At 37.5% G+C, this 16,548-nt stretch overlaps 1 protein-coding gene across 4 annotated transcripts in view; it reads right to left on the reverse strand.

The window, feature by feature from the left end:
- CTNNAL1 (catenin alpha like 1) overlaps window positions 1-16,548 on the reverse strand; it is a 60,022-nt gene that overhangs the window by 8,694 nt on the left and 34,780 nt on the right. For 2 of the 4 annotated variants that reach the window (XM_036856736.1, XM_036856739.1), the window contains 7 exons: window positions 15,612-15,698; window positions 11,942-12,100; window positions 10,032-10,124; window positions 6,701-6,851; window positions 3,136-3,173; window positions 741-791; window positions 493-647 (listed from right to left, as the gene is read on the reverse strand). In XM_036856736.1, the coding sequence (XP_036712631.1) occupies window positions 493-647; window positions 741-791; window positions 3,136-3,173; window positions 6,701-6,851; window positions 10,032-10,124; window positions 11,942-12,100; window positions 15,612-15,698 (734 nt within the window). The remainder of the gene's footprint in view (window positions 1-492; window positions 648-740; window positions 792-3,135; window positions 3,174-6,700; window positions 6,852-10,031; window positions 10,125-11,941; window positions 12,101-15,611; window positions 15,699-16,548) is intronic. The other 2 variants (XM_036856737.1, XM_036856738.1) reach the window with 2 other exon arrangements.

A 16,548-nucleotide genomic window follows, 5' to 3' on the forward strand; every position in this document is an offset into this window, starting at 1 on the left:
CAAAATGAATCAGCTATAAGTATACATATATCCCCATATCCCCTCCCTCTTGCGCCTCCCTCCCACCCTCCCCATCCCACCCCTCCTAGGTGGTCACAAAGCATCGAGCTGATCTCCCTGTGCTATGCGGCTGCTTCCCACTAGCTGTCTATTTTACATTTGGTAGTGTATATATAAAAGGCATGTTTTCTAAACTTACTGATGCTGGCTGGGAGAGACACTGATATATGGGATGACAAAAAGCAGAAAGCAAAATTATTTCAAAATTATGGAAGGAATCGTACACAAACCTAGAAAAGGATCTCTTCTAAATCTAAATCCTAGTTAAATGAATGTCTTCTTGTTGCATTCACTTAATTGTCCTAAGAACTACTTAGTCTTTTCACCATATATTTGAAACCAACTTTAACCTATCAGTGTAACATGGCACTTTTTCTTTACACCAGATATCATTAAGTTCATTTTAAAAGATCAAAATGTAACTACATTTACCTAGTAAATAAATACAGAGAATAGGCCATACTGGACATGTTCCGTCCGTATCGAACAATCTCGTCCTCCTGATCCTCCCACTTCTCAATCTCGCAGTTGGCATCAGAGGTGAGCAAACCCAGCTTGAGTCCAAGCTTTGCTATCTTGGCTTGCTCCTACAAAACATACATTTTAATCACAACAATGTAGTCATTAATTATGTAAAAGGAAGATTAAAACTAAGACTACTGCAAAGAAAAAGGTCTTGCCTCAGAGTCAGGCTTGTCTGGCTTTAATGATTTCAGGTTTGCATTGTTCTTCTGTGACAAGAAAAAGATTAGGGCGTCTTAAAAATAGGTACAGTTAATTGTGAAGAAATGCAATAGTCATAGAAAGCATAACAAAGTACCTGTAATAAAATTTTAATATAAAAATTTCCAGTACAAACTGAAACTATATTAAACTGTTTAAGTAAAAACAAACAACTACAGTTGACCCTTGAACAACGTGGGGCTTAAGGGCATTGACTCTCCGCCCGCAGCTGAAAATCTAAGTATAACTTACAGTCAGCCCTCCGTATCCGCAGTTCCCCTGTGTCTGTGGTTCTGCATCTGTGGATTCAATCAACCCCAGATGGTGTAGCACTGTAGTATGTACTATTGAAAAAAATGCACAAAAAAGTGGACCCCAAAGTTCAAACCCACGCTGTTCAAGGGTCAACTGTAATTGCAAATACTCTACTAATATGTGCGTTCAGCTTTGAAGAAGTAGTTAGTTAGAAATCTGGAGTTAGGGAAAGCAGATCTGTGTCCCATAAACACTTAAAGACTTCTGCAGTCTTTTCATAGTCCAATTATTATACCCCCAAACCTCCCTGGCCCCTCTGTTAAATTATTCTTAGGAAATGATGTAATAAAATTAATCACTATATGTAGCTTTCAATATATTCCTAATGTTATGACTCTGGAATTCAATTCCTTTAACAAGTTTGCCTTTTTGAGGGCTAAATTTCAGCACCCTAGTTTCACTGACATCCAGATTCCTAATCCTATATGCCAGGTTATATAGGAGATTATACTTAGAATTTAGGATTTAATATTTGAACCAGCATGTTTGATGGCCCCTATATTTGAAACAACAAGTTTGTTTCTACGTAGGCTATTTAGAACTCAGAATATATTTCCCCTAGGGGAGAAGAAAACATTGTGCACTCGTTAGGTTACCAGGCTGGCCCACAGATGCTTACTTACTTGTAGAAACCACTACCAATAGCAATGTTTCTTTGAAAAATATATCCAGAAGTTCTCTGGAGATGGCAGCCCAAGTTGGGCATTCCTCTCATTCTGAGATCTGGTGGGAACTCCGCTAGCTGGGGCAGGAGTTCCAGAACAGCTGGGCTAGTAGAGATAGAAGGGCCAGGAGATGCAGGGAGCCATTTATTTTTTTAAAGGAAACATTTATTTAAACCATCCACACACACACACACACACACACCCCCCAGAGTATATATTCACACACATGTACACAAAATACAGATTATGATAAAACAAAACACTCAGGTGCCCACTTAGCTTAAGAAGACAGCTTTGAGGTATATGTGTACTTCTCCGTTTTTTGTTTCCCTTATTATTACCATGACTTATTGCTTCTGACCAGCTATTCTGTCACCAGTTTAACTGCAGAATAGAAGAGTCTCAACATTTTCCCTTTTTTCTATCCCATCGTTTATATTTGTTCATTTAACATTGCCCTTTTGAAATTTTCTAATCCTGTTTACTATAGAAGAAATAGGAGAAGGTAAAGGACAGAAAATAAATACAGGGAATCTATAAAGAGGCATGGACACACACACACACACACACACAGGCTGCCTCTTAGGTTCATTAGAAAATAAACAGAGATGGACCAATGATCTCTTTGGCTCCTCCTTGTATAGTCACATCATCTGCATCTTCTTCCTTAGTCTAGTATGAAGCAACTTATAAAAAAGCATTTAAGAAAGTTAAGAATACCCTAGAGGTTTTTAGGTTTTATTTTATTTAGAATCTTACAACCCCATCTTATTCTTTTAAATTTAGTTGTGTTTTCGTTATTTTTATTTTCACTTTTACAAATTATTATTATCAAAGTGTTTAATGAAGACCGAAAGGGAATTGCCTGAAAAGGTACAGAAACCATCTTAATAATGTAACCAAGCTTGCCATCTAGTGGGCACTATTTTGCAATGCAGTCAAGATGCATCAGCTTCAATTGTGTAAAGCTAAATAAAGCATTTCAAGTCTCTAAATAAACAGAATGGCTTATTTTCATCAAGAAAATTAAGAAAGTTATTAGTTTGCATAAAATTGTTCCAACATGACCTTGTGAATTAGACCCAAGATATGAAGAATAAAAAGACCTCTGACTTCAGATTATGGCTTCTTATTAATCATAAGATCTGTTACGTATTCCCTCAATCCCTCAAATCTAATACAAATAACCAAACTATGGGCTACGTCTAGACTGCTGCTCAGAATAACAATTCTGAACAGTCAACATTTAATATCCTAACTTTTTTTTTGTCATGTCAATCATTGGAGGTTGTGGGGGTAGCAATAGGCAACAAGAGCATAATTTGAATTCTGAATAAAAACATTCTCAAGTGTACAAAGGTTTTCTACTTACCATTGGCTTTGGAAGTGAAAGGTAGCCATACTTCTCTCCTACAAATAACATATATAACTTAAAACAAATTTTCTACTATTCACATTTAATTTTTAAAATATTATTAAATAAACAGAAATGTTAGCACATTAGTTTTGATAATTTAGTCTATTAATTACATGTGACTGAGAAATAAAATTGTAATTTGGTTGGAGAACATGAAAAAAATATATTTGGTACAGACTTTGATGTACAGAATTGTTTTTGAAGCACTGTCTTCACAGGGGTATTATAAGTTTAATACTCCCTAAATCCTTTGTTTAATACTCCCTAAATCAACATGACACTTGTGCCATCTTTACTTCTGAGTTTACACCTCCAGATAAATTAAGTCCAGAATTAAGTTCAAAGGCCCTCTCAGCTTATGAGGATAGCAAAATGATTTCTCATGACAACCTAACTGCTGTCCATTTTCAATATCCAGAGCTTTTCTGCATCTCTACAAAATAAAGCCAATCCCCCAAGGACAGGAAAGCCTCATTATTTCACTGAAGATGTGCAATATTATTCCTTATTAGAAGTTCTTATAATTAGCTTTTTTGGTTCTGAAAGGGGCTTTATATGGCATGATCCATCAGAAAAAAATTCATGTCCCCAGACCCACTGAAAATGAATCCCTAACCGCTAAAGGCTAGGCAGATTATTAACTAACCTCAGGAGTAGGACTGGGGTATTTTAGAATTTGGATTAGACCAAACCCAGCTGTTATCCTCAAACTCTCCCTTACCTCTACATTCAATTAATCATCAAATCATACTAATATTACTTGTAAAATTCTTAAATCAGTCCTCTTATCTTCATTTCCACTATCATGGCCCCGTCATCTCTTGTCTGGATGCATCACTCCCTTGTTCCCGACTCATACATCCCCCAAGTAAGCTCATATTTATCCACAAGCATGTTCCTCTTCCTGTTCGCCCCATTTCAGTGAACAGCACCCCATGCGTCCAGTCTGCCGAGCAATAAAATAGGTGCAGAGCTATGGGGCCTGGTACATCCCTATAAACTGAAGCTTAGTCAGATTAACTTCAAGATGGTTCAAATATAACAAAGGAAATTCAGCTTCCTTAAATAAGGGATAGAATCTGCAGGCTATGAGAGAAAGCTTCTTTTCGACGTTTATTTGTCTAAGATAATCTCAACTTCTAAATGTTGCTACATACTTATCACTAAGGAAAGGTGGAGTCTTTTTGATCTAGGTCCCTTCTAATACAAAGGCCATGGCCTCCCTGAACTGGCTGAAGCCAGAAAGGGAGGAAGACAAATATTGATTTTTGAGTTCTTGAAACAATCCCAGGAGGCTCTATTATGAAATCTACGGGTCTCTGGGTAAGGGGACAATAACCTACCTCTCAGACGGACGTCAAATACGCAAACACTAAAGGCTCCTTTTCATTGCTTAGCATGTTGTTTGCTACTTAATTGTTTGGCTAACTGATACTTGCAAAGGTATCTAAGTTTCCTAGTCAGGAGAGTCAAGATATGCAGAGCAGAACTAAAGTGGCTAAAATAGAGCAAAGGCTTTCCAGTAATAGTTATGAGTTATACCAGTAGCAAAGAGAAACCAGAATCTGAAGAATACACTCTGTCCTTTGCAGTGGGCAGGTGCGAGGCAACAGGCAGCCTTGTCATAATAACCATACAGAACAGGAAGAGCAGCACGGTGCCACTGGACTCAGTTCAGTCAACAACGGCTAACTCAGAGTTGGGCTTCTTGGCAGAAAAGCTATTCTTATGAGTTTCATGATAACAGTCAGAAAAAAAAAAAGGCAGTAAAAGAAATTAAGCAACTCTATCTCAATTAACCCCACATAAGTAAGGATGCCTCTGAACAGCAAGATACTACCAGTTAAACAATGGGTGTCGCATTGATCAAAGGCAGCAGTGTCCCACCTAAAGAGGAACTTCGGTTCAGCACTTAGGAAGTTAAGATAACCCTGATTTGGGGGGGACAGGTTACCCAAACCTAAAGAAGAGATCATTTACATAATATCCAGTTTGAAAGTAAAAGAAACCACAGTGACCACGTAGGCCAAAAATAAGTATAGGATTTTCCTGTTTCAACTCTGGTCTATCTGTAGGGGACGCTAGTCTAGTGCTCAGAAAGACCAGGAAGCTTCTTCTCTTCATTTCTTAAACAAGTCTTATGGCAAAGTCATCATTCTTCTTTAAATATGGATCAATTATATCAATTTACCTTTTAATATATAAAACTTGCCTCACATAAAAACCCATGCAGTGGGGCTTCCCTGGTGGTGCAGTGGTTAAGAATCTGCCTGCCAATGCAGGGGAGATGGGTTTGATCCCTGGTCCGCGAAGATCCCACATGTCGCGGAGCAACTAAGCCTGTGCGCCACAACTACTGAGCCGGCACTCTAAAGCCCGCGAGACACAACTACTGAGCCTGTGTGCCACAACTACTGAAGCGTGCGCCCCTAGAGCCCATGCTCCACAACAAGAGAAGCCACGGCAATGAGAAGCCCGCGCACCGCAATGAAGAGTGGCCCCCACTCGCCGCAACTAGAGAAAACCCGCACACAGCAACGAAGACCCAACACAGCCAAAAATAAATAAATTTATAAAAAAAAAAAAAAACCATGCAGCTGTAAGTACTTTATCAAAGCATCAAAATGATATGCCATTCTGACTAGCTATCACAGAAATCTTTAAATGCAGAAGCATGGTAAGCATTTATTACACATTACAAATTATGTAATATCTACAAAGTCTACCATTCCCTGATTTTTAAGCAAATCAGCAATTACCCTAAATGGGTATTTTTTAAAAAATGAAATGTTTAGATGTTCATATTCAGTAAAAATAAATATGTAATTTGATGTTATTATGACTTTAAATGACATTTTAATTTAAAAAAACAAGCATGCTTGACACTAACAGAAGCCATTAGAAAGGAAATACATAAAAACACATAAACATAGATAACTGGATACACAGTACAATGGGAAATAAACAAAACTCCAAGTTGATGTTAAAATAAAGAGTAAAAATTATGCCTTCTGTACATTGTACGGTGCTATTCTACATGTTGTAGAAATACCAATGAACTTACCCACCAAAGGAAATATTCCAAGATTACGTAGTCATCAAGGAAAGAGATTCCATCCAAGTGGAAGGAAAGCAATTCGAAAATCAAATAACTACATTCATTTCATTATGAAGTTAGTAGAATTACATCAGAGAATTATTGTATTACAGAAGAGCATTTGTACTAAAACTAAAAAACAATTTATAAGAAATATAAAAATGACAATTTCAATAAGAAAACTAGATTGTTAATATTAATTCAAAGGAATCTACTATACTGTTGTACAACAAATTTTACTGCTTTGATACTAAAATGAAGGACAAATAATATTTTTATAATTTTTTGTGGAAGATACTTTACTATAAAAGTAACCCAGTTGGGTTATAACAAGTTATTCATTTTGCATCTGAGGTTTGACATTAAAAAACTAATAGCTACATTAAAATCCTAACATATTTCAATATATGGACAGTTTCTCACCTCGTCTTCCTTCAAACACATCATTGATTTCTCTCAGCAGTGTTAACATGTCACTAATTTGGGATTCCCAGGCTTCACAGAATACATCTAGATTTTCTTTAGCAATTTTACTAGATGGATGCAATGTCAAAGTTTCAGCAGCAGAAATTATCTAAAGAAACAATTACACAGGTGTGAGTTTCAAAATCTTACCTCTCAGAATCATATTGGAAACCAAACTTAAGCCTGTACTGTTCAAATCACTCAATGACACAACTACAAAGCATATTCCACATATAAGCCCCATGTTGGGCAGTATGGACATACAAAACTTACTGTTTCTTATAATCTTATCTATAGATAAATAGTAGGCATTATTATACATAAGCCTTTATTCAGGGAGCAATTATCTTTATTCAAGGAAAGTTCTGTTTCAACAAAGTTATTTCCATAGCATAATTCAGTTATACTCAAGAGTACAAAGAGTGTACTGTATACTGCAGAAGAAGAGATGGTGTAGTAGTGGTAGTATTAGTAATAGTGGTAGTAATGGTGGCAGTAGTGGTGGTAGCAGTAGTCGTAGTGATGATAGTAGTAGTGATGGTAGTAGCAGCATTGGTATTAGTACTGGTACTGGTAGTAGTAGTGGTAGTTGTAGAGGTAGCAGAATCGGTATTAGTACTGGTAGCGGTAGTAGTAGTAGTGGTGGTGGTAGTAGTGGTAGTAGTAGTAATATATGCATACACCTATGAGGACATGGTAGATATAACCTTGAGGTACTGTGATAGGTGCTTGATATACATTAGTATTAATCCTCAAAAACACACAAACAAAATACTATCCTTCTCAATAAGCACTGTTCCCATTTTACAGCTGGAGAAACTGAGACTCAAAGATACCAAGTAACTAATATATGACTCCTCATTCACCTGCTATATGCCCGGCACTGTACCCATGTTCCAGGTGCTGGGGAAACAGCTGTGAATGAAACAAATAAATGTTCCTCTCTTCATGGGGCTGATATTATAATGTGGGGAGACAGGTGATTAAAAACATGTAAGTAAATTATGAAATATCTTAGAAGATGATGAACGATATGTACAAAAACAAAGGGTAAGGAGGATGGAGGGTGTTAGGCAGTCACAGTATTTTAAGTTAGGTGGTCACTTGCAAAGGTGGCATGTAAGCAAAGAACTGAGGAAGGTGAGGGAGTCACAGGGAAACCTAGGGAAAGTCGTTTGGGAATGAGGTGGGAACATTTCTGATACATTTTAACAACAGCCAGTAGGTCAGTGTGACTGGACTGACATGAAAAAAAAGGAAGGTCACCAATGGCCACGTGATGGAGAAACACGCACAGTAGAGATGGACTTTACTCTGAGTGAGATAGGAAGTCACTGAAGAGGTTTCAGAAACTGATATGTAATGGAAAAGAATATGAGAAAGAAAAATAAAATATATATATATATATATATATATATATATATATATATAAAACTGAATCACTTTGCTGTACACTAGAAACTAACACAACATTGTAAATCAACTATACTTCAATTTAAAAAAAAAGAAAAGAAACTGCTATGGTCAGAGTCAGGCTGCCTTCGAGGGAATTAGACCTAGGCGCTCCTCCTGGGTGAGCACAGTCCCAAAGACACAGGCTTGACAAGCAGGTGGCAGCTTTCAGAGTAGAGCAAGGTTCCCCATCGTCAGGGAAGGTGGGCACAGGGCTCGCCATGGACTACAAGCTAGATGCAGCAGTGCCGCCTTCTCAACCAGGAGCCACTGTACAGTGTGGAAACCGTTCCACTGTGCCCTGGATATGCTGTAACGTTGTAAAGGAAATATAAAAATGACATTGCTAAAGCAGAGCCATCCAGAAGTAATATAAATTCTCCTAGAGGCATGCTCTGTTTTCTTAAATTATCCCTTTGTGAGACAGATAGCCAAGACTAGGAATAAAAGCTGAGGCTATGGGAATAGAAAAAGCTTCTCAAGTTACAGAAATTGACAGCAGGCTCTATCTATCACCATCCTGGAAAGGGAAATATACTTTTCCTAATATCCCTGCTGCAATGAAAACAGTAAGCAGAGAATTACAACCAAATAGCAAGCAGGGCCTGAGGATAACAAGAGCTGATTGTATATGGCAGGAGGGTCAAACTTTAGCTCTACTGAAATACATTTATAGCCAAGGCAAGTAGTATGACTCCCAAATGGACAAGTAAATATTGAAGCCTTGGTTTCTCCCAATAAACAGAGATCCTCTGGTTATAATAAAATGCTCAGCCGATGGTCACTGCTGAGGGTCACTCAGATAGTTCCTGTTTCCATGAGAAGCTTTTGATACTGTTCTCCACGGGGAGCATAAACATCCTTCCAGCATCCAACTTGGGTCTGCTAGAGGGCACACACCACCTATGTCTCTAAGTTGCTTTTGCTGTTCTCAACTATAAATCCAGGGGCTCGACATCTACCATCCAATAATGCAATAAGGAGTAAGTCCTTTTGGCTACCATTATGAATGAAACAAATACACCTGGTAAATTGTATTTTAGAGCTTAGACCTAAAAGGGAGAGGAACTTCTGTCCCTCCCTTTTTCCCTTAATTTGACAGAGACAGTATTAAATGCGATATCAATTGTTAAAATGCTTTTGAAAATTATAAAAACGAAGTAATATTATAGAGAATTCAGAAAAAAATAACTCACAATTCTCCCTAACAAGCAGAACTTTCATTTCTGCACATTCTTATAGTCATTTTCTTATATATGTATATTTTATATAGTAGCAATTATAGCATATAAACAAATCTGTATCCTGCTTTTGTCACCTCACATTTTAATGAAATATTTTTAGATGTTGCTAATTCTAGTTATCAAAATTATTACTATAACATCATAATATATTATTTGCCTAACTTAAGATTGTTATTTTGCTTCCAATTGAATCTTATTATAAGCAATGTGACAAGTATTGTTTTTATTTTTCTTTTAATCTCCTTATGTCCTTAGGAATTATTGGGTCAAAACATGTGAGTATTTTTGTGGCTTATCACATAATGATAACTTAGTTTTCAAACATGTTATAACGACCTGTATTGTAAACGGCTTCAATTAAATAGATATAAACTAGGGCATCAATTAAATGGGCCAATCTCTAATTTGGCAGATGACCAGGTAATCCAATGGAATGTTCTGGCACACTACCAACAAAAATTCCATTACCTTCATTTCTCTCAGTAGATTTGGCCCGTAGTTATGCAGAACCATTTGTGTCTTCCTTGTGCACAATTTGTTATGACACTCAGATAAAACATAATATGGAAGGAACGATCTGCTGTTGATCATACCTGCTGGCCAGTCACCTGAAATGTCTCCTCTGCATGTATACAGGTTATTTCAAGAGGTTCTGTCCCAGACACATGTCTCAACAATCGACAGGTCTACAAAAAACCATTTCTATAGTTCAACTTTCTCATTCTTCACAATACATAGCATCATTTTATAATTAACAAAGAAAATAAAACATTAAAACCTATAAAAATAAATTTGTACATTAATAAGATTATTATAATATTGCGTTGGTTACCAACGGATTCTCTAGGAGCAAAGCAGGAACAAATACGGGTTTATTAGCATATACCCTACTGTTTCTACTTCCTATCTGATCATGGCAAGGTGGTCACAGAATATTAGAACCAAGAGGAATCCTGAAAGGACCTTGTAGTACCCACATATTATATGTATGAAGAAACGTGGCTCAGAGAAGGACTTAGCCAAGGTCTCTCAGCTAAACTATGTCAGTTACCACAAGCTACACATTCTTTCTGCCAACAAATAACACTTCTCCCTGTCAATTAACACACCTTTTTCTGGAGATAACACTGGATTAGGCAAGACTGATATAATGAGTAAAGAGCCTGTATCAATGAAAATGTTTGAAAATAATTTTTCAATAATTTCTTGAGGCTTAAAACAGAAAATTAGGGAAAAAATTTTTTTTCACTTTTTAAAAAGATTTGCTGCAGGATTCCTATAATTAGCAAGTTTGCCTGCAGTCATAATACTTGATTTATAAAAAAAACAGCATCAGATCTATTTTAAAAAGGAGATGTATCTACAGTCATTTTAAGAATGCTCCCTAGCAGTTTTCAGATGTAAACAAATAAAGGATAGGAAGCTAGCTTAGTTAGTCTAAAAGTTCCTTCTAACCATTAGTATGTGAGGTTCAGTGAGCAGGGGACATTAGATAATATGAACACAGCTAGATGGTTCATATCTGTGCATTAATATACATGTTGGCTGGGACGTAACTCATATATACAAGGGGATATATTCTTCACGTGTACATGGGTTAAGTATACATTTCTTTACTAGCAGATGTCTGACATTCTCAATAGGTAGAAGGCTTACAATATCAATCAATAATTGGAATTATAACAAAAGGGGCAGGTAAAGCACCAGTAACACATAACAAAGATTTGGGCAGAACAGGAGAGATTCCCAGAAGGAATACTGTGCTGAATGTCTTCTCTTTGTCCCTCCATATCCACTCTTTTTCCTTCTTGGGAGACTGACCTATGTGGTCTACAGCTGTGTTTGGCCAATGGGAAGCCCCAGCAATACAGCAGCAGGGATGAGGAGGGTAAGGGCCTTTATTCTCATGCTCTTTCCCTGCAGGTTGCCGTGGGCTGTCTCTGTGTCTAGTCCTAAAACCACAACTACTCAAGGCTCTCTGAAGGACTCTGTGCTCTTCCAGTTTCCAGAAACCACTCACTCCCCCTGTTAATTTGGTTGTAGGAGTAGTACCAGCTCTGCTGTCACTAACCCCAATTCCTGTACTCTCATGGTTTCCCCACATCCTATCCATGCACTTGTAAATGGCTCCTTTATTAAACCCTCTTAAGATTAACCTAATTTGAATGTGCCATCTCTTTCCTGCTGAGACTCAAAAGATTCAAATACAAACAAGGTCATACGATGTATCTCCATTGCTCTACTCCAAGATCTAATCTCTTTGATGGAATAAGGAAGAAGGTTAAGAAGGGCATTTGTGGGTTCTAGCATTTTTATTGTTTTGTTTTAGAGGACAAATTGTTGTAAGAACAGAACAGATAAACATGTTATTTTTAAAATTCCAAAGGCAAGAGAGAAAACGCTCTTATGAGTAAACCAAAAACTGTATTTGAGTTAATATTACCTGATGATAGTACAGCTTTCATTAAACTACAGTTTCTTTAACAAGCAACCTATGGCTCACCTCAACAAGCCGCTCTTTCTGTTCAGAGAGTTTGCAGGCATATTCAGCCAAACCTTCTAAATTTCCTTCTACTCCAGTAAGTTTTAATGCTTTGAGAACCACATGATCAGCGTGGTATTTTACCAGATCTGCTGCCAGCTGAGCTGCTGTACTATGAAGCTGCAGATGTGGGGAGTGAAGGGTAATGAAAAAAAGACAACAAACATTAAGGTTTTGTGACCGAAAACCTCATGAGTACTCTAAAAACTAAAGAGTAGCAACCTCAGATCAGTCCCACTTGATCTGCTGAGGGGAAAGTGTAAAGTTTCCTGTGGTAATAGAACTGCATAGCCCTGGGGAGCTTGCAACTTCTCCCACAGGCAGGAGGGGTATTGACATCTTTGAGTCCCCTGGTGCTGGCGGTAATCCTGTTTGCAGAAGATGAACTGGTCATCGTGGCAGAGTAGCCTGATCCTCTTCTCATCCTGTTATCAACCAGCTCTTTCCCACACAGCTTCTCTCTTACAAAATGCTTCTGCTATTCTTAAAGTTAGTGAGAAATAGAAAAGTATGAAGAGAATGGTATTCTGCATATTAAGAGGAAAATCAAACGGCAATTCATGATCATCAATAAGTTTTTAAACAGACATTTGAAAAAGTATCATTGTGAGATGCAGTCAAATATATATGCAACAAATTTTATTAAATACCTACGTTATGGCAGGAACTGAACTAAAGGCTGGACATACATGACAAGTAGGACACAACCCCTTCCCTCGGGGGCTCACAGTTTATCTATATTGCTATCCACAGCTTTACTGTCTAACTCTTGGGTCACAGGAGAAATGATGGATGAAAGGATAATGAAAACCTCAAGGTTTTATTTAACTTTAGGTGGAATGGATTTTAAGCACTGCTCACTCTCACTGAACATCTTTGCGTACTATTAACTCCATAATCTTTTCTTCTCCTTATCCTGCCTTTTTAAAAAAATGTTATGACAGGTTATTTTGGGGTTCACCAGAAAGAGATCATTTTTAATAACACTGTCCTAAGGAAAATCTGATTTTTAATTAAGCCTATTTGAATGAAGTGATTCTTTTTTTCCTGGAAGTAATCCAATGTCCATTCAAATTGCAGGACTTTGTACAAAATTAACAATAGGGTAGTCCACATTCATGAAATCAAGTGAGAATAATTACAGTCAGAAACAAAGACATTAAAATGCATTTTCCTTTGGAAATTAAATGCACGTAAGAATTCAAAAGATTTTGTTTAACCATCAGGGTCATAGAAAATAGCTAATGCCAGCCTTTTATTTTACAGACTATGAAACAGGTCCCTAGAGACTGAGTGACTTGTTCAAGGTCACGTAAATCTTACAAATGGTTCTGGAGACAACTTATAAACTCCAAGGGAAGAAGGGTGAATAAACATGAAGTTCCTGCTCTGTGCAAGGTACTGAAAGTAGCTTTATAGACATTATCTCCCTTAGTCCTTATAAAAATTCTTCTAGGTTGATGTTATTATACCCATTTCAGAGGTAAGGAAAATGAAGCTTATGGAAAGCCACTCAGTCTATCACCAAAAGATTTTATGTTCAACTGATAGTCACAGTCTTAACAATAGTTTAGTTAAAATTGAATAGGCTGGAAAAAATGAGTAGGCTTTTTTTAAACCATAGAAGACCATATCCTTCTAATGTTCAATAGGATGTTAAAATGAAGGTTTCAACAGAGGTCAATGAAACATCACCAGAGAATTTATATATGAAACTCCCCCAAACCAATTCATTCTCTTGAGCCCTTGACTCTCTTAAAAAATATAAAAGAACAAAGAAATTAGAGATAAGTGCAAAGAAAGGTTTTTGTGAGGAGGGTCTTTCTGGTGCTCGCTGTGAGTCCCCCTCCAGGTACACCCCAAAATGGAGGGAGCAACGTGGCACAGAAGTTACAAAGTAAGGGGCTGGTCAGGGGAGGCACCAGGAGAGCCTATGAAGAGCACACTCAAGTATTCACGACAGAGAAAGTCAGCTTTAAACACCTTCGAGCCCAGTGCATCTCATAAGGGCACCAGTCACTAAGAACTCCCCACTTCCTCTCTTCTTTCCCTGTGCCACAACCTGGCAAAGATCTGGAACAGAAGCTAGATAAGAGGGGATGAAGGGCCTGAAAAAGAGACAAGAGACCACACTTCCCCCAAAAGCCCTAGGCGGGCTAGAGGAGTGGGGAACAGGAGCAAAGTCCTACAATTGAATGAATCAAAATACTGATTAATGTATTGGAACGAACATTCTCATTTTTGAACTGAGTTTGTGTTTTATGACCTAAAGCAGGGATTGGTGAACATTTTCTGCAGAGGGTCAGAGAGTAAATATTTTAGGCTTTTCAGGCCACATAGTCGCAACTACCCAACTCAAATGGGCAGAACTGTGTCCCCCCCAAAAACTTTATTTATAAAAACAGCCTGGCTGTAGTTCACAAAGCCCTGACTTTAAGTGACTTTCAATTACCTAAGAGTGACCAAATAAGTCATTAAATGATAAAAGTTTCATCCAGGGAACAGGGAAATCTTCACAGCCAAAAGAACATTTTAAAATACCAACTTTATTAAGGTATAATTTATACACAACAAAATGTACCAAGGGGTACAGTTCGATGAGTTTTGACAAACATTTACACCCAAGTAACTACCACCATAATCAATATTTACGACACTTCCATTACCACAAAAAGTCCTCCCATGCCCCTTTGTAGTAAGTATCCCCCCTACTTTTGACCCCAGGCAGTCACTGACCTGGTTTCTGTCACTATACATCAGTTTGGCCTTTTTAAGAATTTTTTCTAAATAGAATTACACACACACACTTTTGTGTCTGACTTCTTTCACTCAGTGTAACGTTTAAGCAATTCATCCATGTTATTACCCATATCGATAGTGTTCCTTTTTATTGCTGAATAGTATTTGATATAGTTATACCAAAATTCATTTATTGATTCCCCTGTTGATGGATATTTATTTATTTATTTATTTGACTGTACCGCGCCACTTGCAGGATCTCAGTTCCCCAACCAGGGATTGAACCCACACTCTCGGCAGTGAAAGCGTGAAGTCCTAATCACTGGACCACCAGGGAATTCCCTGGAAATTTAGATTGTTTCCAGTTTCAGGCTGTTATAAACATTTGTGTACAAGCTTTGAGAATGATGGCACTGGGCTTCCCTGGTGGCGCAGTGGTTGAGAGTCTGCCTGCCAATGCAGGGGACACGGGTACGGGCCCTGGTCTGGGAAGATCCCACATGCCGCGGAGCAATTAGGCCCGTGAGCCGCAACTACTGAGCCTGCGCGTCTGGAGCTTGTGCTCCGCAACAAGAGAGGCCGCGACAGTGAGAGGCCCGCGCACCGCGATGAAGAGTGGTCCCCACTTGCCGCAACTAGAGAAGGCCCTTGCGTAGAAACGAAGACCCAACACAGCCAAAAATAAATGAATAAATAAATAAATAATAATAAAAAAAATAAAGAGAATGATGGCACTAATAAAACAGTGGCTTCAAAATAACTAGGTCAAAGGAAAACTTTACAAACATTTTCTGGGCACAGGAACATACTAATGCTAAGGCATTTTATATATACCATACAACATGACAACTTGCAAAGAATTAAAAGAGGCTAGATTTCAAACTATACTTACTTCTTTCTTAAGTTCATTGAGGCTGTGGCTGATTTTCAATATAGCGAGTTCCAGTTCTTCATCGATGCTCTTTGTTTTCTTGCTTTGCTAAAAAGTTTTAAAAGTACATGTGAAGAGTTATCTTTTTCATCTTGTAATTCCAATTTTACTCAAACTACAAACATAATAAATTTTTAATATCTGTGAACTATAAGAAAAGTAGATTTTTAAAATTCACCTGTTTATGGTTAGAGTGGAAAAGAGAATTTTAGTTATTTAGTTACATTTTTCTACTCTAAACAGGTGGATATTTTAAATCTAATTTTCTTTAATAAATTTATCATGTCTAAAACTAATCTGTTTTATCTTCTGCCTGGAATTCTCATTTCTTCATTCTTAACCTAGATAAAAATTAAAACCCTATTCATCTTCAAGTCCTTACATAAATGTCTCTTTCTCAGAAAGGCCTTCTTAGATCACACAATTTAGATTAGACCCTCTTCTTACCCTCTCTAACCTTTTCTCTAAGTAATCATCCTAGTTTGCAATTACATATGTACTTTTGATTTCTGTTGTTGTTGTTGTTTAAAGTCTATTTTCCTCACTAGGCCTTGGTAAGCTCTGTGAAGGCTGGGATCACATTTATTTTGCTCACCACTGAATGCACAATACCTGGCACAGCAAATGGAAGGTAGCAGGTATTCAATTCCTTGAATGAATAAATCAGTTAAATGTCAATCTCTTCATGAAGCTTCTTGATTCCTCTCGATAAATACAAATTCAACCTCCTTCAAAACCTCTGAACACATGATCTGTACTTTCTCTTAGGACACTTACAAAGTTTTTTGTACTCGTCTCACACCTTCCCACAGTTTTCTACATTGTAAAATTCTTGCAGGCAAAGATTTTATCTTATTCATCTTTAGATTTTCGGTGCCTGGCATATAAAAGGCACTCA

Source organism: Balaenoptera musculus, chromosome 6 (assembly GCF_009873245.2).
Source record: "Balaenoptera musculus isolate JJ_BM4_2016_0621 chromosome 6, mBalMus1.pri.v3, whole genome shotgun sequence".
Classification (NCBI taxonomy): domain Eukaryota; kingdom Metazoa; phylum Chordata; class Mammalia; order Artiodactyla; family Balaenopteridae; genus Balaenoptera; species Balaenoptera musculus.